This window comes from Microtus pennsylvanicus, chromosome 5 (genome assembly GCF_037038515.1).
Source record: "Microtus pennsylvanicus isolate mMicPen1 chromosome 5, mMicPen1.hap1, whole genome shotgun sequence".
Classification (NCBI taxonomy): domain Eukaryota; kingdom Metazoa; phylum Chordata; class Mammalia; order Rodentia; family Cricetidae; genus Microtus; species Microtus pennsylvanicus.
In genome coordinates, this window is record NC_134583.1 from 23,462,920 (window position 1) to 23,482,160 (window position 19,241).

At 40.3% G+C, this 19,241-nt stretch overlaps 1 protein-coding gene across 16 annotated transcripts in view; it reads left to right on the forward strand.

Annotated features, from left to right (window-relative positions):
- The window catches only part of Cspp1 (centrosome and spindle pole associated protein 1), a 112,563-nt gene that overhangs the window by 20,805 nt on the left and 72,517 nt on the right, over positions 1–19,241 (forward strand). For all 16 annotated transcript variants that reach the window (XM_075971365.1, XM_075971352.1, XM_075971355.1 and 13 more), the window contains exons 2-3: positions 2,049–2,157; positions 5,261–5,360. In XM_075971365.1, the coding sequence (XP_075827480.1) occupies positions 2,059–2,157; positions 5,261–5,360 (199 nt within the window). In that variant the 5' untranslated portion in view covers positions 2,049–2,058. The remainder of the gene's footprint in view (positions 1–2,048; positions 2,158–5,260; positions 5,361–19,241) is intronic.

Here is a 19,241-nt window from a genome sequence, read left to right on the forward strand (position 1 = left end):
CTCTGTACTTTATCCTGTGTTGTCACCTTTATCCTGTGTTGTCACCTTTATCCTGTGTTGTCACCTTCTCTGTACTTTATCCTGTGTTGTCACCTTTATCCGGTGTTGTCACCTTCTCTGCACTTTATCCTGTGTTGTCACCTTCTCTGTACTTTATCCTGTGTTGTCACCTTCTCTGCACTTTATCCTGTGTTGTCACCTTCTCTGTACTTTATCCTGTGTTGTCACCTTCTCTGTACTTTATCCTGTGTTGTCACCTTTATCCTGTGTTGTCACCTTCTCTGTACTTTATCCTGTGTTGTCACCTTCTCTGTACTTTATCCTGTGTTGTCACCTTTATCCTGTGTTGTCACCTTCTCTGTACTTTATCCTGTGTTGTCACCTTCTCTGTACTTTATCCTGTGTTGTCACCTTCTCTGTACTTTATCCTGTGTTGTCACCTTTATCCTGTGTTGTCACCTTCTCTGTACTTTATCCTGTGTTGTCACCTTTATCCGGTGTTGTCACCTTCTCTGTACTTTATCCTGTGTTGTCACCTTTATCCGGTGTTGTCACCTTCTCTGCACTTTATCCTGTGTTGTCACCTTCTCTGCACTTTATCCTGTGTTGTCACCTTCTCTGTACTTTATCCTGTGTTGTCACCTTCTCTGTACTTTATCCTGTGTTGTCACCTTCTCTGTACTTTATCCTGTGTTGTCACCTTCTCTGTACTTTATTCTGTGTTGTCACCTTTATCCTGTGTTGTCACCTTTATCCTGTGTTGTCACCTTTATCCTGTGTTGTCACCTTCTCTGTACTTTATCCTGTGTTGTCACCTTTATCCGGTGTTGTCACCTTCTCTGCACTTTATCCTGTGTTGTCACCTTCTCTGTACTTTATCCTGTGTTGTCACCTTCTCTGCACTTTATCCTGTGTTGTCACCTTCTCTGTACTTTATCCTGTGTTGTCACCTTCTCTGTACTTTATCCTGTGTTGTCACCTTTATCCTGTGTTGTCACCTTCTCTGTACTTTATCCTGTGTTGTCACCTTCTCTGTACTTTATCCTGTGTTGTCACCTTTATCCTGTGTTGTCACCTTCTCTGTACTTTATCCTGTGTTGTCACCTTCTCTGTACTTTATCCTGTGTTGTCACCTTCTCTGTACTTTATCCTGTGTTGTCACCTTTATCCTGTGTTGTCACCTTCTCTGTACTTTATCCTGTGTTGTCACCTTTATCCGGTGTTGTCACCTTCTCTGTACTTTATCCTGTGTTGTCACCTTTATCCGGTGTTGTCACCTTCTCTGCACTTTATCCTGTGTTGTCACCTTCTCTGCACTTTATCCTGTGTTGTCACCTTCTCTGTACTTTATCCTGTGTTGTCACCTTCTCTGTACTTTATCCTGTGTTGTCACCTTCTCTGTACTTTATCCTGTGTTGTCACCTTCTCTGTACTTTATCCTGTGTTGTCACCTTCTCTGTACTTTATCCTGTGTTGTCACCTTTATCCTGTGTTGTCACCTTTATCCTGTGTTGTCACCTTCTCTGTACTTTATCCTGTGTTGTCACCTTTATCCGGTGTTGTCACCTTCTCTGCACTTTATCCTGTGTTGTCACCTTCTCTGTACTTTATCCTGTGTTGTCACCTTCTCTGCACTTTATCCTGTGTTGTCACCTTTATCCGGTGTTGTCACCTTCTCTGTACTTTATCCTGTGTTGTCACCTTTATCCTGTGTTGTCACCTTCTCTGTACTTTATCCTGTGTTGTCACCTTCTCTGTACTTTATCCTGTGTTGTCACCTTCTCTGTACTTTATCCTGTGTTGTCACCTTCTCTGTACTTTATCCTGTGTTGTCACCTTCTCTGCACTTTATCCTGTGTTGTCACCTTTTATGGGGAATTGGAGAGGAAGAGATAGACAGACATATGGTATTTATGTTCATGTTTCAGTTTGAAGTTCCCAGTGTGACTGAGATGAAATACCACATGTGGATTAAGATGTTGTCTTAATACTTTACTTAAAACACTACAATATAGTTGTGCTCACTGAAGACTTCTTTTTTTTTTCAGAATCTACAAAATGACAGATAGCTTGGATGAATTTCTTGAAGAGCAGAAAGCAAAAGTGGCCAGAGACAGAGCACAGCTGGAAAGAGACCCGCCTTACATGGAGATGAAGGCAAGATTAGTGGTAGTCTCCCGAAGTGTCTATTAAATTGAGTTTGTTGGTGCATGCCTTTAATCCCAGCACTTGGGAGGCCGAGGCAGGTGCATGGCTGTGAGTTCTGTACAGCACGAATTCTAGACCAGTCAGAGGTAAATAGTGAGACCCTACGTCCCAAATAAACAAACACAACCACTCCTACCCCAACCAACATGAAAAAATCAACCAAGCACGTTTCACTGAGACCGTCTCTGAAGATTCCAGCAGTAAGACTCTTCTGTCTCATACTTAGTTTGATTAGTATGCCCTTGTTCTGATTGGGAGAGTCAAACTCTAGACGTGAATTGAGAGATTTTGAGTGCATTTTTGGTGGGATTTCATATCCCATGACATTCTCTTTTGTTGGAGTCCTAATGCTTGATTATGTGTTTTACCAAGATGATTGGGAGTCAGAAGGACCAAACAGAGGTTAAGCAGAATAGGTGTAAAAGCAAGTTCTGAGATTTCTATGTGAAAAAGAGTATTTAATGATTAAAAAAAGGTTTTAAAATACATATTAGTAAATTTATTGGGATAATTTATCTTGTACTATGTAATGAATCTTTTCTGTCCTGCCAACCAAATAATTACCCCAAATAATTATTATTATTTATTATATTGTTAGTTATGAAAGCTTGACCAGTAGCTTAGGATTGTTTATAATTAGCTCTTATAACTTAAATTATGTTTATATTACATTGAAATTACATTTATATTAATCTACGTTCTATCACATGACATTACCTCCTTTTGATCATGTACCCTCTGTTTCCTCTCTGTGTCTCCTGGTGTCTTCTGTGCACCAAGATTCTCCTCATGTGGTATGCTGCAAGTTACTTGGTGGTAGCACACTCTGAAAGAGCCAGGACCACCCAGGAGGTCTGCCTATGCTTTTCATCTGCATCTATATTACACAGGACCATGCCCAAAGTGGGTCGATATCTTTTAAAGGCTGAAGGAGTTCTCTCCCCGAAAATCCTGCCTATTCCTCCTGCCTAACTATTGGCTGTTGAGCTTTTTAGCACGCCAATCATAGCAATATATTTTCACACAGCATACAAATATCTCACCACAGTACTATTTGCTTTTTAAAACATGTATGTTAGCAGTTGTTTCTGAAAAGAAATGTCTGGAAAGTTTTAAATTGTTTTTTATTCTGACACAAGTGATTTATTCGTTTAGCAAATCCTAAGATTGTGCAAGGAGCCATCCTGGCTCTGGGAACTCTGCACCGAGGCAGATGGGTGCCATCCCTGAGGACTTAGAGGGTGGTAGCAAGACACCTGCTGTGCCATATGTCTCCATAAAATGGCTCGTTCAAGTCATTTCTCGCTCACCTGTTTCCCAGTGTCTCTGTGGTTTAGCATCTGTTCCACATAGAGATAATCTAAGATGTTAATCATGATATTCTCATCATATATTTTATTTACATAAATCAACATATGAGGGGTAAATATAGATTATGTCATAGCTTTAAAAGGTCATATTGAAATGTTCTGTTTAAGACAAAATCTCTTAATTATAATTTTTCAGGTAGGAAAACTGAGGCATTGGGAAGTTAATGAGACTGAGAAGCTAGAGTTGGTAGACACTAGTGCTTGTTCTTTTAAGCACTGTCAGTGGCTGTTTCCTTCCAAACAGTCTGCCGTGTGCAAGGGGTTACGTCAGGAGCTGGTGTGTGTAGTGTGCACTTCATCTAGTTGTAAGATCTTTATCAAGTAGGGCCATTTTGTTTTAGAGGTAAAAAAAACAAGACTAAAAGGAGTTAAATATTTTGTTCAGGTAGACAGAGGGATGGGTTCAGCTTGGTACCCTCACCCAGTGGCATGGTATGCTCATAGTTATTTGATACTGAGGGTGAGTTTGCATTTTTGAGCATTTAACAGCTTTATTAAAAGATTTTTATGTGCGAGGTCAAGAGTCACTGCTTGTTGAGGCCCTACAGTCCTTCCCTCAGCATTTCTGGGTCTTTAATCCTGCTCTGTCATTTGTCTTCATAGACCCTCCCTGTCAGAGAAGGGGATATGAATATGCTCTTGTGGATATATCCACATGTGCATGTAGGTTTGGGCGTGTGTGGAAGGAAGCCTGATTGTGGAAGGAAGTCTTCCTCGATTGCTGCCACCTTCTTTTTTGAGATGGGGACCCCTCACTCAACCTGGAGTTTCTAGAATTTGCTGTGCTGCCTGGCTAATGAACTTCAAGATCTCTGTGTGTGTCTCTGATCCCCCAGACACGTTATAGACATGCTGCTGGGCCTGGCTTCCACATGGGTGTTGGGAGTCCAGACTCCGGTCCTCAGACTGGCAGAGAGCACACTTTACCTACCCTACTCTTTACACATAATGTGCTCTAACTAAGTATTACTCTTTTGTGTCCCACCAGCAGTGGACACTAAACTCCATAACAGAAACTGTAGTAATATGAGCGGGGCTGTGTCCCCGGCACCTGGCCACCCACATGGCTAGCTTATGCCCCGAAATAATTACACGGAAACTGTATTCTTTTAAACACTACTTGGCCCATTAGTTTCAGCCTCTTAACCCATTTCTAATAATCTATGTAGCACCACAAGGTGCGCTTACCAAGAAAGATTCAGCATGTCTGACCTGGTGGCTGGCTGCATTGCCGTCTGCCTCAGAGAGCAGAGCGTCTGCCCAGGAGAGGGGAGCATGGCGTCTCTGAGCTCACTTCCTCTTCCTCCCAGCATTCTGTTCTGTTTACTCCTCCCACCTATGTTTTAACCTATCAGGGCCAAGCAGTTTCTTTATTGCTTAACCAATGAAATCAACAGATTGATATATGACATTCCCACATCAAGAAGCTTTCAATTTTATTTCTGCTCTTATGCTTTTTGTGTTGGCACAGTGCCTGGCATTTCATAGAGACTCCTATTTCTAAGATAATGAGTTAGGTATCAGAACAGCTATTACAGTACGTAAATAATTTTGATTAATTTCTCAAACTTCAGTCTCTCTGCTGTGTATTTTTTCTAAGTTATTTGGTACATTGAGTATTGAGATAAATTGTACATTTTGTGGTGTCCCCCTTTGATTTGTAAATATCATATCTTTTTCAGGGAAAGGCGGCAGAGAAACTCTCTGAAAACAGTAAGCTATTAATCTCTATGGCTAAGGAGAACATACCACCAAACAGCCAGCAGCCCAAGGGATCCTTAGGTATGGTACTCTGTGTGCGGAACTGATTTTAAGATATCCTTAGCAGGGCATGGTTAAAGAGGTTTCTTCAGGACAAAAAGATGTCTTTGGACCTTTATTTTGGAATCTTACATGTGGCCATACAGACTACATATGAAATGTAACTCGGAGAACTTTGTACCCATTTCATTGATAGTGTCTGGTTGTGATTGATGGAAATAAAATTAGAAAATGTGTGACATACTGAAAATTAGTAACAAAATTTAAAAAAGTTTTGAGTGTGTTTTATGTGTACATGAGAGAGTCTGCTTTTTGATGATTAAAAATGTTAGACTCGCTTTGTTTCAAATTTGCAGTATCTGGCAAGATGACTCACCTGGTAAAGATGCTTGCCATCAAGGCTCACATGGTGGTGTGCACATACATATACAAATAATTTTAATAAGAAAGAATCAAGAATCACTTTTTGTGTGTGTATGTATGTTCATGGGTACATGTCCACATGGAGACCAGAGGGGGCTATTCTTGGGTGGGGTTCTCAGGAGAGATCCACTCTTTTCTTTTCTCTTTCTCTTCCTTCCTTCCTTCCTTCCTTCCTTCCTTCCTTCCTTCCTTCCTTCCTTCCTTCCTTCTTTCCTTCCTTTCTTTTTTTGAGACAGGGTTTCTGTGTGTAACTTTGGAGCATGGAACTAGCTCTTATATAAACCAGGCTGGCCTCGAGCTCACAGAGATCTGCCTGTCTCTGCCTCCTGAGTGCTGGGATTATAAAATACAATGACCAAAAGCACTTGGGGAGGAAAGGGTTTATTTGGCTTACATTTCCTGAATCACAGTTCAGTGAGGGAGCTAAGGCAGCAACTCAAGCAGATGAAGAACTTGGAGGCAGGAGCTAATGCAGGGAGGGCTGCTTACTGGCTTGCTCCGCCTCCTTTCTTGTAGAACTCAGGACAGCTAGCACAGGGTAGCCCTACCCACAGTGGGCTGTGCCCTCCCCATTAATTAAGACAGTGCTCCACAGGCCTGATCTTATGGAGGCATCTTCTCAACTGTGGTCTCCTCCTCGCAGATGACTTTAACTTGGGTCAGATTGAGATAAAACGAGCCAGCTCCAGTTTATCTTGTTTTAGGGTGAGAGAGGCAGGAACAGGATTCGTGTATAGTGGCGAACAGTGAGGAGAAGCTGCCTCAGATGATGTCTCACTTGTGTAGGGATCTTAGATTCTCATCTAATGCAGGTTAGTCTGGTCAACTGTATCTACGATAGCTCAGTTAAATATAGTAGTAATAATCAGACATAATATAAATAAACCACAAATACTCATTTTTGCCAGTGAAAACTATTGATGTCTTAATGTACAAATAGCAAGTAACACAAAATTTTATAATTTTGTGAGTTCATTTCTTTAAGATAATGATATACATGGATAATATTGTTACTTTCTATTTTACATCCCATAAAAAAGATTTAAGGTAGTATTATAATGTCTTCTGAAACCAAGTCCCTAGATTTGGATTAGATAAAAACTTCAGTGTTTAAGAGGCGAATTTGCCACAAGATTGTCCTCCACAAAGGTCACAGTTGTAGCAGTGGCAGAGAGTGTGTCACATCTACAGAGACCTGGGTTCCAACCCTGTAACGCTCTCCCTCATGCACGCACACATTCACACACTCTTTCTCTTCCCCTCACTTCCCCCTCCCTTTTTCTTCCTCTCCTGCTTTTCCTCCCTTTCCTCTCACTGCCTCTCCCCCCAAGCCAAACAGAAAAGTAAGATAGGTATGGCGGTATATACTTGCTTGGGAGACTGAAGCAGAAAGCTTGAGAGTTTGGAACCATTCCTGACACTGGATACCAGGTTTAAGTTTAGAAGTCCACAGATGATTCTCATTTTCCCCTACTGGCTATATTGTTTTTGGAGAAACTACTTTGGTAATTCTTGAGAGTGATTTAGAGAACTCAGAAGTAAAATTACCTTAATTTGCAGATGGCATTATTCATTGTGTAGAAAATCTTGAGGAATTAAAGCTGGGTGGTGGTGGCAGCATACGCCTTTAATCCGAGCACTTGGGAGGCAGAGGCAGGCAGATCTCTGTAAATTCGAGACCAGCCTGTACTACAAGAGCTAATTCCAGGACAGGCTCCATAGCTACCGAGAAACCCTATCTCAGGTGGGGGTGGGGAGAAGAAATTCTAGGTGTCAGACCACCAGGAGGCAAATCTCTGATGGATGAATTTTGGCTAGACAAGGCCCTGAGACTCCGGTATGTCTTTGCTTCTGCTGTGTCTTCTCATGTTTGCTGATACCATCCTTCTCTGGTATCTGGCATGGTGTGAATGCATGTGGGAGATCCCACTGCCTATAATGCAGTGTGTTTATGTCATGGAAATATCCTGTTCTACTGGGCATTTTTACCTGTGGATTATTATGAAGATGATTCCTTCCTACGCTGTGCTGTCTAATTGTTAATAATAGTGTTAGCTTATACAGAGTTTTGATGAATAAAATCAATACAAGGTCCAGTTAATGATTAAGGAAAACAGTTGAGTCCCAGGGCCCAGGGTGGCCTGAGCTCCTTCAATCTTCATGCTGAAAGATGCAGTCATAGGTTTTGGTGTGCATCATTTGCTGAATGACAACCTTAAAATAACTTCATGTTAGATCAGATGTTTTGATAATAGCTTTGAGGTTAAAAAAAAAAACCCAAGAAGATAATTTAAAGTTTTAGAGAGACACATAATCGAATGAGGAATTCATTAAGGTCAGGGAACAAGACAAAGCCACCCAATTATGATTGGCTGACGTAGCTAGGGCTGGTTGATGACCAAAAGTGATGATTAATCCCTTATGCCCATTTTTGTCTTCAGTCTCCTGAAAAAAGAAACTGTTGATGAGTGGGTATGCACCCTCAAGATTTAAAGTAGAGCTGACTGCTTCTTTTTCATATATGAAAGTTTAGATTTGTGATTCCTTTTAAGATTTCTTATCAGCTTACCTTTATTACTTACCTTCGAGATAAGTAATAAAGTGATTGGTTCTTTTTTTTTTTTGTCACTGAGAAACACAGCCTGCCAGTAGAAGAGTATCTTGCTTACAAATTGTTAATCTATAACAAGTTGCTTGGGTGTGAATGTATATGTGTGTTCTTGAAAAATTTGTTTTTCACCTGTAATACATAAAATGTTTAATTGTGTAAGGGATCTTCAAAACACGCTGTTTTTCCACTAGTATTCATTGTAATCATTTCCTTGAAAACCAAAATGTGACCATATTGTAATTTTGATATTGTCTGAAAAATTTTGTTGGAATATGTAAGCTGAAAAGGAAAGAATAAAGACAGAGTTAAAATGAATTAGAAGAAAAACATCAAGAATGAGAGAGTTGGGAGAGGAAAACATCAAGAATGAGGGAATTAGAAACATCAAGAGAGTTAGAAGGAAAACCTCAAGAGAGACAGAAGGGACATTTCTGGTTAGAGATAAACATAGAGGATGGAGAATACTAAAGAAGAATAAAGAAAAGGTCTGAAGGAAACCATCCAGAGTGTGTGTCTTTTTCCCAACCCCTCAGATAGAAAAGTCTAGTGCGCCCACTCCCTGGGTTCCTTTCAAGCCCTGCGCTGCTGGAGGCTGGTCCTCAGGAAGCAGTAACTAATATTTTGATAAATCTTGTGAAGGTCAGCACATCAGTAGTTTTCACATAGATTTCTATTTTTTTAAATTAAGTTTTACATTAGTATGCAAGGTGATGATTTTTATTATGAAGTCTTTGTATATGTATATATGTTACTACATTTGTTTTTATCTGCCCCTCCCCCATCGCTCTCCCTTTGCTCCCTTAACCTTATAGTTGAACACATCTTTTAAGAATACATTATATTTATTTATTATTTGGGGGTGGCAACCTTATGGAGGTCAGAGAGCAACTTGTGGAAGTCATTGAATGGAGTTAAGTGGAGGCTGTCAGGCCTGGGAGCAGATGCCTCTACCCACTGAGCTATATAACTGGCCCCTCAACACATCTTCTCCTTGGTTTTTAACTACATTTATTAGTGTGTGTGTATGAAATGTGGACACGAGACTCTGGGCATCTGTGTGAAGTTGGGGACTGTTTTCACTAAATGAAATTCTCCCTCCCCATGGGCTCCAGGAACTGAAGGAGGTCATCAGACTTTTTGGGTAAGGGATTTTTACTTGCTGAGCCATCTCACTGTTCCTTGAATAGTTTATTAACCCGTTTATTGATTAGATGATCTGCTCTTTTGATGGGTTTACGTTTCCACAGTTTCTATACCCTGGATACTCATCCTTTGGTGTGTCATTGGCAAAGGTTTCTTCCTTCTGTAGGCTGTCTCGTCGCTCTGGTGATTACTTTCTTGCCTGAGCAGTAGCTTTTGCGATCCCATCATCCCATTTGCCGCTTGTTGGATTATTTCTGAGCTATTGGAGTAGTCGTGTGCAGGAAATTCTTGCCTGTGCTCTGTCTTGACATGTTTTTCCTATGCTTTCCTTTAGACTTAAGTGTTCCAGGTCATATATTAAGGTCTCTGATCCATTTTTAAATAGATTTCTTTGTGCAGGATGAGAGAGATGGATTTGTTTTCACTTGTCTGTATGTGAAAACCTGATTTTACCAGCACCAGTTCTTAAAGAGGCTTCCCTTCTCCAGTGTGTGTGTGTGTGTGTGTGTGTGTGTGTGTGTGTGTTAACGGCTTTGTCAAAAATTAAGTAGTTGCAGTTCTATGGATTTATTTTTGGGTGCTCTATTCTAGTCCATTGTTGTGCTGTGCCTCATCCCCCTGTGTGTTTGTGTGTGCCTATGCATTCATGCATACGTGTATGCAACTGCTACAATTTATTAGTCTTTACCTTCCCCCCCTCTTTTTAGAAGGCAGGTTCTTACTATATAGCCCACCTGCCTCTGTCTTTTGAGTATTGGGATTAAAGTCATGTACTATCACACCTAACAAATAATCTCACAAACTTTGGTTTTTAAATTTTATGTGTTTACATACGCTGTGTGTGTGTGTGTGTGTGTGTGTGTGTGTGTGTGTGTGTGTGCAGATTCCTGTGGAGCTGTGGAGGCCAAAACAATGGGTCAGTTCCCCCCAGGCTGAAGCTATAGGCAGTTGTGAGCTGTTGATGTGGGTGCTGGGAACTAAACTTGGGTCCTCTGGAAGAGCGGCAAGTGCTCTTAACTACTGACGCATCTCTCCGTTCCTCTTTATCCTACTTTTATTTAGATGGGGCTCTCACTGAACGGAGCCTGCTGATTTGGCTAGTGGCTGGGTAGCAGACCTGAAGGATTCTTATTTCTCTTCCTCTTTTGTGCTGGATATCAGGTGCTCATTGCTCTTTTCCCCCCCTTATGCTGGTAAGGCAGGTGCTTTATTGTTGAGCAATTTCCTCAGCTTCTATAAGTCTGTTTTTGTGCCACTTTTGTTACTATGGCTCAGAAAAATAATTTTTTTCTTTTTCTTCTCTCTCTTTTCTTCCCCTTTCCCTTTGCTTTTCCCTTCCCTTCCTGAGACAGGTTTCTCTGTGTAGCCTTGACCCTCCAGAAACTTGCTGTGTAGACCTGGCTGGCCTTGAACTCAACAGAAATCTGCCTGCCTCTGCATGAGTTTGGGATTAAAGAGTGGCTGCCATTGCCATGCTCAGTAATATAATTTAAGATCAGGTTTTATATTCTTCCAACATTACTCTTTCAACTAAGGATCGTTTTAGCTATTCGAGACCTTCTCCTTTCAATATGAATTTTAACTTTTTTTTCTGAGACAATGTCTTTAGGTTTGGTATGGATTGCATTGAATCTGTAGATTGTAGTTGTTTGTATTTTCCTGCTCTTTTCTTTACCCTTTTGGCTCTTTTCTCTTTTGGGGGCCTGCCAAATAAGTCACTTAGCTCCCAAATAAATCACACACGAAGGCTTGTTATTACTTATAAATGCCTGCTCTTAGTCTGGTTTGTTGCTAGCCAGCTTTTCTTAAACTATCCCATCTACCTTTTGCTTCTGGGCTTTTACCTCTCTTCAGTATATCTTACTTTCCTTCATCTTCCGTGTCTGGCTGGGTGGCTAAGTGGCTGGCTGCTGGCCCCTGGCCCCTGATGTCCTCCTCTCCTGATGTCTCTTGCTCCTCTTTTTTTTTTTTCTAGATTTCTCCTTCTGTTTATACTGTATGCCTGCTAGCCCCGCATATCCTGCCTCACTATTGGCCGTTCAGCTCTTTATTAGACCATCAGGTGTTTTAGACAGGCAAAGAATCACAGCTTCACAGAGTTAAACAAATGCTGCATAAACAAAAGTCACAAACCTAAAAATAATATTCTTCATCAATAGATGGTTTGGGTAATACAGCATTTTCCACAATATTGTTGGATATTTTAATTTTCTTTATTCAGTGTCTAAAGTTTCCTTATGTTGAGACCTATTCTTTCTATTCCTAATTTCTTCAGGGCTTTTTATTATCAAGGGATGTTGAACTTTGTAAAAAGCCCTTACTGCATTGATGGAGGTGGTTATATAATTTCTGTCCTTAACCCAGAGTTTCTGTCTCTTCCCTGAAGTCTGACTATCCTCTTTTGCCTAGCTATTGGCTGTTCAACTCTATTAAACTAATCAGAAGGCGCCTTGACAGAGACACATCTTCACAGTGTACAAAGATTATTATAACATATCATAACACAGGACCATTTTCCAGGGGTGGCACCTCCTACAGTGGGCTGGGCCCTTCCACATCAGTTATTAATCAAGTAAATGCCCCCCAGATTTCAGGCCAGTCTGATAGATACATTTTCTCAATCTAGATACCCTCTTCACAGATGACTCTAGCTTACATCAAGTTGATGAGAAACTAATCAGCCCAGTCATGGTGTAAATGATCTTAATGTATTCTTGAGTTTTATTTGCAAGAATGTTTATATCCATGCTCATCAGGAAAATTGATCCGTAGTTTTCTTTTGTGTTCTTAACTGATTTTGGCATCAGGGTAATACTGCCTTCAAAAACTGAGTTTCATACTGTTCCTTCTGTTTTTGTCTTAGGGGAAAGTTTGAGGGACGTTGTTATCAGCTTGGCAGAGTTTGGTAGTGAAATTATTTGGTTGTGGACTCTTCATTGGGAATGTCTCTGATTTTTATAGATTTAATTAAGTTGTATCTTGATTTAGGTTTGGCAGGTTGTCTGTGTGTGGGAATTTATACACTTTCTTTTTTTTTCTTTATAGATTTTTCAACTTTTTGTGAAAATGTTTTTTTCATTGGAATCCATACCTTAGTAACCTCTACTTTATCATCTTTAATTTTATTAACTTGATTCTTTTCTCTCTTTTGGTTAAATTGGCTAGAGATTTGTTGGTTTCTTTTTTAAAGAACCAAGTTTTTTCTTGCTCAAGTCTGTGTATTATTTTTTTAGTCTTCATTTCACTAATTTACATGTGGCTTTATATTATTTCTTATTATCTACTGTTTCTCTGTTTGGATTGTTCTCATTTTTCTAAAACCTTGAAATAGATCAATTGATCATTTGAGTTCTATTGATTTGAAAAATAGTTATTGTGTATATGTCTAACTATCTGTGTGGGCATGAAAGACTGCAAATCTGTAAAACTTCATGAACTTACTCAAATAGCTTAAAATTTTACTGCTAGGTAAGTAGAGACAGTGTTTTACCACAGCACCAAGAGGGTAGAAACAGGACAAGAGTTCAAGGTTGTCCTTGCCTATATAGAGAGTTTCAGGTCAGCCTTGGCTACATGAAACCCAGGCGCTAAATAAACCAAAAAACAATAGAACATATTGTGCTGGCTTGTTTTTATCATTCGTTTTACATAACCTAGAGTTTCCTGGGAAGAGGGAACTTCAGTTAAGGAATTGCCTTGTTCAGATTTGCCTGTGGCCAATATCTGAGGAATTGCCTGTGTTGATTGACATGAGAAGTCCCAGCCCACTGTGGGCGTGGACTGTGAAGGAAAGCCAGCTGAACAGGAGTCAGTGGGTAGCATTCCTTCATCCTTCAGTTCCTGCTGGAGTTTCTGCACTGACTTCCTTCTCAGAGATACTTACCTGGAAGTGTGAACAGAAACTCTTTCCTCTTCCAAGTTGCTTTTGGTCATGGTAATAAAATATTCTGACCAAAACAACTTAGTTCCATGGCCCAGTTCATAGAATTCCTTGCACGATTTCATCTTGCTTTTCTTATGTCTTTGGCAAGGCCTCTAATAGTGAAATCCAATCTTTTGTGTGTGTCACCTATACAGCTGAATTTGAGTGAATAAAACTTAAACAGCCACAGAGTTATTTAAAAAATGTACTGATTTTTTTTAAAAATTTCATCTATGTATATAGTGTGTTTTGGTTGAGTCAGCCTCCTCCACTCTCCCCTCCATTTCCTACTCTATCGCCTCCGTCACTTTCCCCTCCCAACTCTATGTTCTCTTTTGAAAAATCCACGAAGTCCACTTAGTGCTATCTGTATGTGTGTGGGTCAAGGGCCGTGTAGCATCCGAGGGGCCACATCCGAGAGGAAATCTAGCACATCATCTAGCACTTGGCTGCTGTCAGTAACTCCTCAGCTAGGGTAGATTTCTGTGTGGTCCTGCCCACCGATTTGGTTTGGATCTTGATTTTGTGTATGCAGTTATAGCTGCTGTGACTTTGTGTAATGGTGCTGTTGTGTCCAGCAGGCACTGTTTTTCTGCAGATAATATCCTCTGTGGATAAAGTTGAAGCTATTTGTTAACTATGCAAATATGTGATGCATTTCTTTAGCGCATTTGTTTATGCTGTGGAATATTTGTGTAACTATGAAAAAGTGTGTGCATTTGTTTATTTATATGTGTAAAGATGTGTTGCTGTTTTATCTTACCTGCTTACAGCATCTGTTTGATCTAATAAAAAGCTGAATGGCCAATAGCAAGGAAGGAGGTATAGGTGGGACTTCTGGGAATGGAGAGTAAGTAGGGGAAGGAATTTAGGCTTGAGGGGAAAAAAGGAGAAAGTAAAAGAGACAACAGGGAGAGGCCCGGGGCCGACCAGCCAGCATAGAAGAAGCAGGAAAATAGGACACACGGAATGAAAGAAAGGTAAAAGGCCATGAGGTAAAACGTAGATGAATAGAAACAGGTTAAATTAAGTTAAAAGATCTAAGATAAGCCTAAGCTAAGAACAAGCATTCATAATTAATAATAAGTCTCCCTCTGTCTGTTTTTGGGAACTGGTTGGTGGCCCAAAGAAAAAAATCCAACTTCAAGCATTTTCTGTTTTTTCCTCTGACAGGGTCAGGGTATCAGGTCTGTAATCCATTTGGAGTTGATGCTCTGTTACAGCAAAACTTTTAGAGAATTGTTTGTTTTCTGTCTCTAATTACCCTCTTCAGGTTTAATCAGGCTTTCTGTTTTATTGCTCAACCACAGAGTTCAAGTCACTAATAATCCAAACACAACTGCATTTAATGGTTGTTTCTGAAATTTAATTAAAAATATTATCATGTTTATGAAGTATTTTCTCACTTCTTCCATGATCTGTTTTCACTTGGCACGGTAGGCCCACTTTTGTTTTTTCTCTTCTGTTCCTAGTCCCTCCTTGTGCAGAAAACTGTTGACATCGTTGACCTTGAACTGCTTCTCCTTAGAAAGTTTTCTTGTAAGATTGGCGGGGGCTTGAACTTAACCACACTTGTGTAACACTACAGGTAAATGATGAGAATAGCCTGTTGTGCCCCCGTGAGTGTCAAACACATGCATGCTATTTTCTTTCTCTTGGGAAACCTAGAATCTTAGTCATTTTCATAAACTCTTGGGCATTGATTCTCCAATAGCTTCCTGGGAAATTGCACTTGTGTGCGTTGTCACAGCTGCAGTTGAAGGGACCTGTGCTGTGTGTGACCCCATCCGGAGGAGCCCTGTGCAGCTGGTACCCAGTTTCTGCTGGATTTAGCTGCATACTCCTCTTCCTATTGCTAATTTTGGTTTTCATCTTTTTACTATAACGAAGTATAGTTGTTCCGCCTGCTGTGGATTCTGCTCAGTTCTCAAGCTTGAGGTGCTCTTAGGATTCTCTCAGCGTTCTTGTGTCTTTGTTCTTTTTCTGGTTTCTCTCTAGTTCCCAACCCCTGAGCAGGAATGCATTGTGTATCTGAAGTCCACGGGTGATTTTTAGATGACATTTCTAGAAATCATGCTTGGTGTGGGAAGTCTTCTGTATATGTCTTACTTTTATTGGTTAATAAAGAAGCTGCTTTTGGCCAATGGCTTAACAGAATATAGCCAGGATGGAAGAGATATATAGAGAGAATAGGCAGAGTCAATGAGAAACCATGTAGTTGCCTGCAGGAGACTCCTCCACTGGAGCCCACTGGAACCTTGCTAGTAAGCCACAGTCATGTGGCGATACATGTGGCGATTAATAGAAATGGGTTAATTTAAGATACAAGAGTTAGCTAGAAATATGCTTAAGCTATTGGCCAAACAGTATTGCAATTAATACAGTTTCTGTGTGTTTATTGCGGGACTGGGCCCTACGGAAACCTCCTTCAACAATCCCTGATTCTTAAAAATGCCGCAAGTCAGCACTTCAGGTTCCAATATAAATGATTTATCTGTATCTACCTACCTACCTACCTGTGTTCTGAAGTTACCAGTTTGGAAATCTACAAAGCAAAAGGATTACAGTGTGCTGAATAAAATCAAGTGATTTTATGATTGTTCATAGAACCTACATGGTTGACTTTGTTCTTACGTTTTTGAGGTCTTACTGTGTTGCTCGTGGTGTTGAACTTGTGCTTTGTCTTGGGACCATTGATGAGCTTCTCAATGCTTGGCCAATTTTAACATGGCTGACTTTAAAAACAAAATTCAGAATAATTGGCCGGGCGGTGGTGGCACACGCCTTTAATCCCAGCACTTGGGAGGCAGAGGCAGGCGGATCTCTGTGAGTTCGAGGCCAGCCTGGTCTATAAGACGTAGTGCCAGAACAGGCTCCAAAGCTACAGAGAAACCCTGTCTCAAAAAACTAAAAAAAAAAAAAAAAAAAATTCAAAATAATTATGGAAATTTGGAAAAGAAATATTATTCAAAAGACAAAGTACATGTTTTGTCACTTAAAAAGAATATAAGAAAAGGAGTGGCAGAAGAATTTTATATTGTTCTAAAATTCAGATTATGGCAAAATGGCAGGGCTATAAATATGCTACCTTCTGCAGAGGCTTGGAATCACCGCTATGATTTATCTTGCTTGTTAACATGAAAGGAAGGAGATGCTCTATGGGAATTTGAACAGTGTTTATTCTGAGTACTTTCTTAGGAGGCAAATTAATTTAAGAATGGTGGTATACTTTAGGTTTAAATGTTTTCTTTAATCCCACAAGTATTCACAGAAGTCTGGTACTTGTTGACTGTGGCCCTGAAGCCTGATGTTCGCCTCCAGTGTCACTGGTGTTTATTTGAGGTGACATCACTTGAGCTGACACTAGCACTGTCTTGCCACTAGAATCATCAGGGACCACAGCTGAGTAAGTCTCACTGTTTCTTAGCTCGAGTTTACGGGTCACTGTCACTACTTCATGGAAACGAGTAGAATATCTAAGTTGTTCTGTACCATTAATTTTATTTACTTATATTTTCCTTTATTACTATCATTGTGTGTGTGGTGTGGATGTGGTGTAGGTATGACAGGCTGTGGCGGGCAGACAGCTTACTGGAGTAGGCTCTTTCCTCCTGTGGGTTCCAGGCACTGAACTCCGGTCAGGCTTGCGAGGCACTGATTGGTCTCAGCAGACCCTGTTTTTATGACCCACTTCTGGCAATGTAAGATTTTAGTATAGATGACAAAAGGAGTTAGATGGTGGTTAGTGCTCACTAAACCTAAAACTTACTTACTTATTCATTCATTCATTTTTAATTAATTAATTAATTTTTGAGATAAGGTAAACTGTTTATCTTTTCCTGGCTTAGAACTGCTGTATAGACTAGGCAGGCCTCAGACTTACAGAGATCAACTGCCTCTGCCTCTTGAATGCTGAAATTAAAAGGACCACCATTCCAAGGTTTACTAATAGTAACAGATTTACTAATAATACAGGAAGCATTCTCTATGACTGATTACTGAGCCAGTGTTACAAATAGTATTTGAATCAGTAGTGAAAACCAGGTATACTTTCCCTTTGCAGTCCTGGGGATGGGATCCAGGGCTTTTTGCCTATTAGACTAGAATTCTCTAGCACTGAGTTCCATCCCTAAACCTCTTGACTTTCTGAGCCCAGGCTGTGCTCAGACCCACTCTAGCTCCAGCAAACCTGAAACCTGGAGTCTCCGATGCGCTTCAGCTTGGGAGTACCTAGGTTTGTGAAGACCAAACACTCTTAATAGTTGAACTTAATAGGCTCAGTAATTTATAAATGAACACAATTTCATGTTTGTCTTCCAGTTCTTCTAGAATTCAAAATTATGGTAAAAAAAAAACATAACTTGCTGGAAGCCACGGGTTGTTTGTTTTTGGCTTGGTCAAGCTGGGCCTCTAGGAAGGTATCAGCCTTTCAGAACTGCTGTCATTTTCTCCTTGACACCATAGAGTGTCTATTGTGACTTCATGTCACTGTATAGGTAACTGGTTATTAGTTACTGTGAGTCCTTCCTCTCTGTGCAGCCAAACTGCTGAGACCAGAGAGCATGATATTCTTACCCCTCTGTTCTTTCTCGTTTCTTCCTCTTGCTCAGCCAATCATTTATATATTCATTTTCAAATTTATGTAATTTTTGAGAGAGGGTCTTATGTTTCCTAGACAGGCCTTGAGCTCCCTATCTAGGTGAGAATGACCTGTAATTTTTGGTCTTCTTCCTCATCTCCTGAGGGCTGTTATCACGTGTGTGTGCCACCATGTCCAGTTCATTTTGTACATTACTTGGTAAACATTTCAGGGTATAAGTTGTATGCCAGGTGTTACAAAGTTGAGTACAACATGTGTTCTGTTTTCATGATCTTACGCTATAGTTCCACACACATACCCCTGCTGAATGACAGGATGCATATATGAAGGCTTGGTGACCCGAGTTCAATTCCTGGAGTCTCCACTGTAGCCTTGTAGCACTGAGTCCTGAGAGTTGTCCTCTGACCGCCATATGTCTGCATGTGTATGTACATTTGTGTATGCACACACGACGTAAAAACATGGCAAAACAGAAGCCCTCTTGCTGTTTTTCTCCTTGCCTTTAAATTCTGCATTAAAAACGTGGTGGTTCTCCGGGAGGGAAGTGTTTCCTTTCAGGATGATAGGGATGCTTCAGGAGCCTTTCATGTGAGTGGTGGGAGCGTGTGTTGGGATGTCTGCGCCTGTTAACGTCTTTGTCAGCAAGGAATTAAATAGGCCAGATATTTTATCAGGAGAAATTAGTGTTTATAATGTTGTATAGGACAATAGGCACCGATTTATACATAGGTACCCTTGGCCTGTCCTCCTGAGTTCCACGGTCTGAAACAAGAGCAGGTGACACACACAGAGCTCAGAGCGTAATTCCTTGAAACTTTATGACAGCTGATAAGTTCATCTGTTCTTTCTTCTGTAGTACCTAGAGCAATTGTAAGCATTTTCTTTTAGAAATAACATTTTTTATTTTATAATTAGTTAACTATTTATATAAATTATATAAATAATTTAAAATTAATTAATTAATTAGAGTCTAAAGTCTTTGTAGCCAAGGATGGTCTGAAATTTCTGGTCCTCTTGCCTCTCCCTCTCACGTTTTGGGATTACAGGTGTGGAGTACAGTATTTTATGCAGTGCTAAGGATCCAACCCAGGGCTTCCTGTAAGTAGGTAAATACTTGACCAGATGAGCCAGTCTCTAGCCTTAGAAGTGATTATGCTTATTTTCTAAAAATTTAAAAATTGTATTTGGGAGGCACTGGAAACT